This window comes from Cricetulus griseus, chromosome 3 (genome assembly GCF_003668045.3).
Source record: "Cricetulus griseus strain 17A/GY chromosome 3, alternate assembly CriGri-PICRH-1.0, whole genome shotgun sequence".
NCBI lineage: Eukaryota > Metazoa > Chordata > Mammalia > Rodentia > Cricetidae > Cricetulus > Cricetulus griseus.
In genome coordinates this window covers 207,966,995-207,976,232 of record NC_048596.1, presented here as the reverse complement: position 1 = coordinate 207,976,232, position 9,238 = coordinate 207,966,995, and the positions used below count along the sequence as shown (strand labels likewise).

General features: G+C 46.3%; 1 protein-coding gene across 1 annotated transcript; it reads left to right on the top strand.

Moving 5' to 3' along the window:
• Positions 1–3,622: 3,622 nt before the first annotated feature.
• LOC100773590 (ral guanine nucleotide dissociation stimulator) lies at positions 3,623–5,733 on the top strand. The gene is made up of 5 exons (XM_035441705.1): positions 3,623–3,799; positions 3,951–4,147; positions 4,688–4,735; positions 5,189–5,397; positions 5,648–5,733. The coding sequence occupies exons 1-5, from the start codon at positions 3,623–3,625 to the stop codon at positions 5,731–5,733; spliced, it is 717 nt and encodes a 238-aa protein (XP_035297596.1).
• The last annotated feature ends 3,505 nt before the right edge of the window (positions 5,734–9,238 follow it).

Sequence of the window (9,238 nt, the reverse complement as noted above, 5' to 3'; positions counted from 1 at the left end):
GGTTGAACAAAAAAAAAAAAAAGAAAAGAAAAGAAAAGAAAAGAAAAGAAAAAAAAGCCGGGCGTTGGTGGCGCACTCCTTTAGTCCCAGCACTCGGGAGGCAGAGGCAGGCAGATCTCTGTGAGTTCAAGGCCAGCCTGGTCTCCAGAGGGAGTGCCAGGATAGGCTCCAAAGCTACACAGAGAAACCCTGTCTCGAAAAACCAAAAAAAAAAAAAAAAAAAAAAGGAAGATGTTTGGAAACAGTTCTATTTATTTATAGGTCACAGAACAGCTGACTTTATTGACCTCTTTCTGTCCCCTGAACCAGACTCAGAGGACTGTGAGCTTCCTAATTCAGAGAGTATTTTGCCACTAATTGAACAACGTAGAACCACAGTGTGTGTTAGCTTTTTTTCTTTTTCTTTTTTTTTGCCATCTTGACACAAACTAAGGTTAACAGGAAAGAGGGACCTCACCTGAGAAAACACTTCCATCAGATTGGCCTGTAGGCATGTCTATTTTTTGATTAATGATGGATGTGGAAGGGACCAGATCATGGTGGGTGGTGTTTTCTCTGGGCACCTGCTCCTGGGATGAATAAGAAAGCAGGCTGAGTAAGCCATAGGGAGTGGGCTTTGCTCCAATTCCTGCCCTGACTTCCTTGGACGATGAACTGTAAGCTATAAGGTGAAATAACCCCTTTCCTGTCCAAGTTGCTTTTTTTCTTTTCTGTTTTTTTCCTTCCTTCCTTCCTTCCTTCCTTCCTTCTTTCCTTCTTTCCTTCCTTTCTTCCTTCCCCCCTCTTTCTTCTTCCCTCCCTCCCTCCCTCCCTCCCTCCCTCCCTTCCTCCCTCCCTCCCTCCTTGGCTGGGAAATCAGAGAAATCCTCCTACTTCTGACTCCTGGTGCAAGGATTAAAGGCATGCACCACCACAACTGGCCCCCAAGTTGCTTTTGGCCATGGCGTTTATCACAACAATAGAAAGCAAACTATGACAGATGGAGTGTAGATGTCAGACAATAACATGAGAAAAAGACTTTTGAATGTGCGCATGTTTGAAAGTGTGCTATAGAATATGCTCAGCACAGCATTGCAGCTCGCTAATGGTTAGACACTGCTTATATCACTAACAGTAAATATCAACGCAGAGGAGAACTGCTCTACCTCTGTTGGGAGCTGTGCCATTTGCATTGCACTTTTCTCCATGTGTGACCCTGGGGCTGTGATAATCTTACTGCACTCTTGGGCATGTGGGAGCCTCTCCCAGTCTTCTTGGTGACTGTTTCCTGTACCCTTACCCTGATCAGGTGTAGGGATGGACCTGGAACACAGCTGGGACATTTGAAGATTTTTTTTGCCACCTCACTTCCTGAAACCATATGATCTACTTACTCTGAGACCCAGATTATATACTTAAAATGTTGGGAGTTGCTGGAGAGCAGGCCCAGCACCTCCCCTGGACAACACAATAGAGCTGACCCCTCTGATGGGGACTGGGGGAGCCAGCCCTGAGACAATGAGCTTGAGAGATCTGGCCCTCCCCTCATCTGCCATATGGTGGTGGTGTGGAGGGGGAGCAGGGAGGGAGGGAGATAGGGTGGGAAGGGCATCTCCCACCTATAGCCAGTAGAAGAGCCGGCCCTGAGGTCATGAGAGCACGTGAACTGGCCTGACACCTCACAGGCTGCAGCACAGCACAAGTTGCAAGCACTGCACCTGCCTTTTCCAAAGGTGGGCTGGTCACTCACGTGCAGACAGTTCTTGTAGTTTCTATAATATTCCTTTGATATATTTGATGGCTTTTAAACTAGTATCACACTATTTTGATTATCATGGGTATGTATTTGAAATTACTCCTCTTAACTTGTTTACTTTTTAGGGCTATTTTGACAATTCTTCTTTTTAAAGATTTATTTTTATGTGCATCAGTGTTTTACCTGCATGTATGTCTGTATGGGTGTGCCAGATACTCTGGAATTGGAATTACAGACGGTTGTGAGCTGCCATGTAGGTGCTGGGAATTGAATCCATGTCCTCTGGAAGAGCAGCCAGTGCTCTTAACTGCTAAGTTCTTATTGACAGTTCCTGAGCATGGTCATTTATGTATGAACTTAAAAAATATATCTATGAGCCTCATATCTTAGCCCTGGCTGATGTCAGTCAAGTGGCCTGTCAGTGACTTCAAATAGCAGATTTCCCTGAGAATTTTGGAACACACACACACACACACACACACACACACACACACACACACACACACACACGCCCCTCTAAATGTCCTGCTAAGAGTGATTCTGGGGAGAATTAACCTCTTTTTTTTTCTTTCTTTTTTTCTCTCTCATTTTTTAAAATTTAAATTAGAAGAAAGCTTTTCTTGTTTTTTTTTTTTTTTTTTTTTGAGTTTTTCGAGGCAGGGTTTCTTTGTGGCTTTGGAGGCTGTCCTGGAACTAGCTCTTGTAGACCAGGTTGGTCTCAAACTCAGAGATCCACCTGCCTCTGCCTCCCAAGTGCTAGGATTAAAGGCATGTGCCACCAACACCTGGCTGAAACAAGCTTGTTTTACATGTCAATATCAGTTCCCCCTCTCTCCCCTTTTCCCCTGCCCCCACCCCACCCCTGCAACTCCCTATCCCATCCCTTTTCTGCTCCCAGGGGAGGATGAGGCCTTCCATGGGGGAATCTTCAAAGTCTGTCACATCATTTGGAGCAGGGCCTAGGCCCTCCCCTGTGTGTCTAGGCTGAGCGAGTATTCCTCTATGTGGAATGGGCTCCCAAAGTCCATTCGTATACTGCCAGAGGCCCCATAGATTGCCCGGGCCTCCTAATTGACACCCACGTTTTTACTGCTATTCTTTTCCACTGTGTTTTTTTATTCCACATGGGGGCAGTAGTGAGGCTCAACAGCCATTGAAGAGCTGGGAAGGGGTGAAGAGCTGTTGAAGACTACAGGCCTCCTGTCTGGATCTCTCTGCAGTGCATCTCCTTGTATTGCTTCTCTTGCAGGCAAACTTTCAAAATAAAGGAGGTGACATTAGCGATCCCTAGGTACACAGAACTGAAGGAGTCTGTAACAGAAACCACGAAAACATTGTAAAGAGGAGTAAAGGAAGAATTGACACAATTGCATTTCATTTTGACAAAGCACACACGATTTTAAGTAAGTAGTAACTATAAAACTGCCCTGCTCTATAGTTCCAGGTGAAGTTCCAACACACACATAGGATGTTGTGTTCACCTTTCAAACAGGACCGGCAAAAAGTATAACAGAAGCAAGGCAACATGGCTAGGGTGGATGGTGGCCAAGAGCAATTAGGATTGAGTTAGGATAAGGATAACAGGTGCAGTGCAACAGGAGGGACTTGGATTGCAAAGCTCAGGTGCTCCTGTACCCAGACATCCCTGGGAGTACTGAATGGGAAGCACCTGTGTAACTGAGTCTAGTACTGCACCTAGGGAGTGGAAGGAGAGCAGGGGTCTTTTGGGAAAGCTCTGTGTGAGGAGAAGACTCAGATAAGTAGTCCCCAGGAAGTGACCTCACTTCCTTGACAGGAACCCAACAGTTCAGAACCCTGGGACCCACAGAGCCAACTGTGAGGGTCAGGCCAGCAGGGTCTCGTCCTTGAGACCCTAGAGAGATCAGAATGTTCTCTTGCTGTTTTAAGGCTACCCCAGGCTCAGAGCCTAAGAAAGACAAGAGTGAAGGCCGTGGTGGTGTCTGGAAACATCGAGTTCACTCTTGCCTCCAATGCCTCTGGCCATTTGGCGGGAAAGAAACAAACCTGACCCAGGGCAGCCATGTCCAGGACCACAAAGACCAGGTAATGACGCTGAAATCGCAGAATTTCACCAAAATTTGCTGTGGGTGTTTGGCTGTGTAATGGTTCAGGAAAATCTGAATGATAATAACCAATGAGAAAGTCGCAGTCCTGCCTGTGCCTGTTTGAACCATCCGCCTTGATCTCCCCTCAGGTTGAGAAGGAGTCTGCCCCAAAGGTCCAGGAGGGGTCCTGTAGAGAGTCCCGCATCAGTGCAGTTATGGTGGCAAGACTGGTAAACCACCTGGTGCCTTCCCTGCAGGGTGGGGACCCCTTCTTCGTCCCAGCCTTCCTGTGTATCTATCAAAGGTTTGCCACCACCCAGCAGGTGCTGGACCTGCTGTTGGAGCGGTGAGTTCCCACCTCCAAGCTCAGAGGCCTCCAATCCTCCTGTTGGTCCCGGGAAGCTCCCTGACTACTTTTTTTCTAGAGTATTATCATGACCCAGGGGCACAGAGTCAGAAGATGCTTCCTACACATTTGGCTCTTGGGACTCGGGTGTCTAGAGCTGAGACCCTAATGAATCTGGGTGTTTCCTGCACACTGAAGAAGCTCTCTTTCCCTGACCCAATTTTTCTGATGCCTTGGTCAGAGCACTTTTCCCAATTGTAAAGGAGGTTCTAGAACTTGAGTACTCATAATGTGTCCCCAGTGGAGACCCGTGGAGGACAATTTGAGGGACCCTTTGCACCCCGACATATCTGGTTACAGCTGTTTGTGTTTGCCCATTGCACAAACATATTTGAAGCACCTACTGAATGCAGGTGAATTAATAATTCTGAGAGTAGACAGAACTGTATTTTCCTCCCCAGGAATGAGCCTGGCCCCTAGATGTCTTTTAGCTAGGGGACCTAGGATTTTACAGGTGACATCCTTCCTGGTCTCCTCTAGGTATGCACACTTGCGCCTTTTTTGTGAAGAGGATGAACAGATAAAGAAGTAAGTGGGCTTTACAACAAGAGCAAGTTGCTTGCCTCTCCAGAGTGGGGTCATTTGAGTGTCAAGGGTAAGGGATGGCCAATGCTTGGGTGTCAAACTCCCAAAGGTTTGGACTCCCATACTGATGTCTAAGCATTGCCTGCAGAGTGAGAAGAATTGCATGGGCAGGGTTCTTCCAAGTGGGGAGATGTGGGAAACCTTCCGACTAAGGCATCCATGTGAGACTTACACTCATCTCAGCCCACGCCAGGCAGGCTTGGCCAGATGTCCTCCATAAGAGCCTGAGAAAGGCTGTGTGGAGTTCCCTGCTCACAAGGACCTTAGAGCCCCACTCACTGTGCTCATGTGCATAAGGGCTGAGCATCTTCTATTTTGTAGTCCCCGATGTAGGTAGCCAGGAGAGAGTTGGGGAAATTCTACACAATTAACATTGTTGTGCTTCCCCTTCTCTAGAACCATCTGTACATTTCTGGATACATGGATGGACAAGAAACCTGAGGAATTTTGCCAGTCTTCAGCCCTAACCATTGTGAAACAGATGAAGAACTTCTTGGTTGTGAACATGCCCTACTCGGATCTTACTGTTCGTGTCCGTATGCTCCTGACCCATTTGGAGGAAGAAGAGGCCACTGGATCAGAGGCCAAGAATGAAGAAGCCTCGGGTAGGTGCTTGACACCCTGTGAGGTATGTTCAGTACCTGGTGTGCCTGGGGGAGGCTTGAAAGGCTCCTCTTTGCAGGAACTGTCACTGTACCATAGCTTGGGCACATGTCCTTTTGTAGGAGAGGGTCCAGAATTCCAGGCAGACATGGTCTCCTCTTTTTTTTTTATTTTTTTTGAAAGGCTGAGAAGGAGGTCTCACCCTGGGTATGTCGTCTCCTCTTGTACCTCCACTGCCCCTTTCCCTTCTAGAGACGCCCACATCAGCAACACGTCTGTCTACATCCATTGATCTGAGGAGGCGCGCGTTCGCAGGTCCAGAACTTGAAGTGTGTTAACCAGCAGAGAAGCCAGATACTCTGGTGCCAGAAACAGCTTGTGCACCAGAGCCAGACAGCACAAACACCGCCAGAAGATTCCGTGACATCTCTGCTGTTGGAACCAGATGTGACAGCAGCTTTCTAGCCAGCACACCTGTTAGCAGCTGTGGATCCCGTGTGTCTCACCATGTCAGCAGACACAGTGCAATGTTCACACATCTCACCTTAGCAGCAGTGGGTCTGTTTCCCTAGGGAATGGACCTACTACCCCTTTCTCCTGTTGCCTATCGGTATCCATTTTGCAGACACCACCAGTTCTGTTCTCCACAGAGTCACATCCTGATTTCAACCATGCAGCGTTCCCAGCACCACAGCCAGCTTCCCCTACCCCGAGAAATAGCCCCTTTACTCTTCTGGCTCTTTTTGATGTTGTGTGAAAGTATTGGTTTTAATAAATTATTCATGATTGATTTTCATTGCCTTAATTGTGGTTATGGTACCCACTCAGCATGCTTGTATAGGGTTTAGCAATGCCCCCAAGCAGATACACTGAGGCCATACTGGAGAGAAGGGAGGCAAAAACCCCTGCTTTCAAAGAGACCAGGTGAATGCCTGTGAGTGGTGCTAGAAATACAGAGAGTTGAGGCTAGCTGTCATTTGCCCGTGTCCTAGCAGCTGCGGTCATATGCTTAGAGGTCAGGTTTCCCAGGTGTCCTTCAATCAGGTTTCTGCTTTAGTTTCATTTTCCTTACACTAGGTAGCAGTGCCATTTTAGGGTCTGATGTGGACAAATTACAATGTCATGAGATCCCTGATTTCCACGAGTACAAGCTGTGTGTGCATATCCACCATTGCCCATATTCGGTACTTTATTTGAAGAGTGAGGGTCTGGAGTTCTCAGGAGTGTTTCATGCTACTGATGATGGTTAAACCATGCTGATTTTCTTAGAGTTTTGCCTAGCTTTTCCTCAATGTTGGAGATAGTCTGTGAGTTACAATGTCAAGGTTTTCTTTATATTTCCTCCAGTGTTTATGGATATGGCCCACAAACAAGCCAATTGCACTTACCATGCTTTTCTGGCTCTCCTCGGGACAATTCCATCAGTGACTACCACCTATTGATGTCCTACATGTCACCTTGGGCATCTAAGGGACTTGTCTTCTCAGAGAAGCTAGTCAGGGTGTCCAGTACCTCTAGGGGTCACATATCTGCTCACTATAGCTTCCTAGGAATTAAGGGACCCCACCCATCAATCACCATGGCATTTTTCATGGTGGGGGAGGGGAATCCCTCAAGTCTCAGCTAACCTAAGTTTCCAGACTTTCAGAAAGTCCACATCATAGCTTGGGTGTTGAGCTTCAGCAAGGTCTGTGTAGGACAAGATAAGATGGAAGAATGCAATTGTTCAGGAAGTCAGCTGAGAGGTCCCCCCCCCAGCCCCAGCCCATCCTGAGAGGTTTGGAATCAATCTTCCTGGTGAAACAGGAAGTCACAGTGTGCCAGTCCTCCACAGCAGGGGCAGTGGACTGGCTGTGACAAGATTGTACAGGAAATGTAAGATTATGAAGACATGTGTGTGTCCATGCACAAACAGAAAGGGAAACTGCTCTTACAGGTCACAGATTATTATATGGAAAACAGTGGGCCTCCATGAGATCTCAGTAGAGCTAATAAGGGACTGCCAAGTCATAAATGAATAATGGATTAAAAACTGAATCTTTTGATCTTTATCAGTGAAAGAGCTGAAAATGAAAATATCACAAATTGATCTCAATGAAATAATACAAAAGATTATATTTTAAATGTGCACAGTGAAAACCAGACATTTCCAGTATAAACTTTGTACTATCAAAAGTATAGTAAAGAGACTCTATTACTCTGTTCATGGGCTTAGAGGCTCAGTTATCTCTGCAATTGTCATTATTGTTGCAGTTGGCATCATCATTGCTGTGACTAAGCGTTTGCCAGCACCACAGTAGGGAAAACGGAGTTGTCTCTCAGCTTCAGAGGCCTTCTCCATTATGACAAGGTGGGCAAGGTGCAGTTGAGCAGTTCATTCCACATTGAGTAAGGAGGCAAAAGAGAATCAGGTGCGTGGCTGGCTTGCTTCTGTGATTCTGTCCAGACCCCAGACCAATGGGATAGTGCCGAGCACATCCAGTATGGGTGTTCCCTCAACAGTGAATCCTCCTCAGAAGAGCCACCACAGGACACACACACAATTGTCCCTCACCAGTCTCCTAGTGTTTCCTAAATTCACCTCTGTCTACAGTGAATATTAACCATCACACTTACCCGCATCTGTCTAACATTCAATGTAGACTTAGTAGTCAAACCTGACTGCTGTGGTTTCTCCTTCCCAAACACTCAGAATCAAAGCAGGCCACAGACTTGCTTCTTCTTGCAGAATAGAGCAAAGAGCCTGTTTAACAGCAGGAAAATGAAGGAACCTTGGAGACTTAGCTCTGAAAGACCCTAGGCAGCACCCTTGATGCTCTTCAGCAGCTGCCTGGCACAGGGCTGCCTACTAACTTTCAGAAAGAGACCAGTGTTGCAGCCCTTGCCTAGCATGTGTGAGAGAGACCCTGCCATCGATCCCCAGCACTACAGGAAGAAAACTAGCTTTCAGACATGTGTCTGTCACTCTGTCACTTCCTACTTTTAGGACTTATCTGTGGTAGATTTTCAAGCTAGAAACCCTCATGTCCTTGAAATCGGTGAAATTTAAGATTCTATACTTTCATTTAATTTCTTGAAACGGCAAAAGCACATTATGAGTCATGTGGTTGTGCTTATAATGGGCTTAGCACACTACACAGGGATTTATTGTACCAGGAAGGTAGTTAGGAAAGAACCAGAGTGGAATTGATATGTAAATGATACATTCACACTAAGCAGAGGTCATTGTATTTGATTCTTTTCTGTTGCTGTGATAAAACATCAGGACAAGGCAACTTATAGAAGGCAGAGTCTACCTGGGTTTGGTTTCCAGAGGGAGACTAGTTCATCCTGGTGTAGCTGAGGCATGGCAGCAGGAACAGGAAGTTGAGAGCTCTCATCTTGAACTGCAAGTAGGAAGCATCGAAAACTTCAAGTGATGGAGGGTTTGTAACCTCAAAGCCCACCCCAGTGACATCTTCCTCCAGCAAGGCTGTGCAACTTAAACCTCCTCAAATAGCATCACCACCTGGGGCCCAGGTATTCAACACCTGAGACTATGGGGACATTCATATTCAATCAATCACAGCTCGAGAATGGTATAGGCTGCATCAATGAACAGATTATGCTAATCTCAACCAAAAAGTGGTAGGGATTGTCATCTCAGTTTGGTAGGAACCTAGCTGTAACTGAGTCAAACTCATGCTACCATGATTATGGTTAACAATGCTATGTGTAATATCATCATCATCACCAACGTTATTATCATCACGTTAATACATTTAATTGAAATTTGATTGAATTCAGTTCATACATTGGTCTTTAATGTACGTTCCTGGTTATTTAAGAATAAGAGTTAATCTC

Bases quoted from the DNA above. Each gene is read 5' to 3' on its own strand.
- LOC100773590 (XM_035441705.1), top strand. From the start codon at position 3,623: ATGTTCTCTTGCTGTTTTAAGGCTACCCCAGGCTCAGAGCCTAAGAAA. The intron at 3,800-3,950 runs GTAATGACGCTG...ATCTCCCCTCAG, and splicing joins TCCAGGACCACAAAGACCAG to GTTGAGAAGGAGTCTGCCCC. The intron at 4,736-5,188 runs GTAAGTGGGCTT...CCCCTTCTCTAG, and splicing joins GAGGATGAACAGATAAAGAA to AACCATCTGTACATTTCTGG.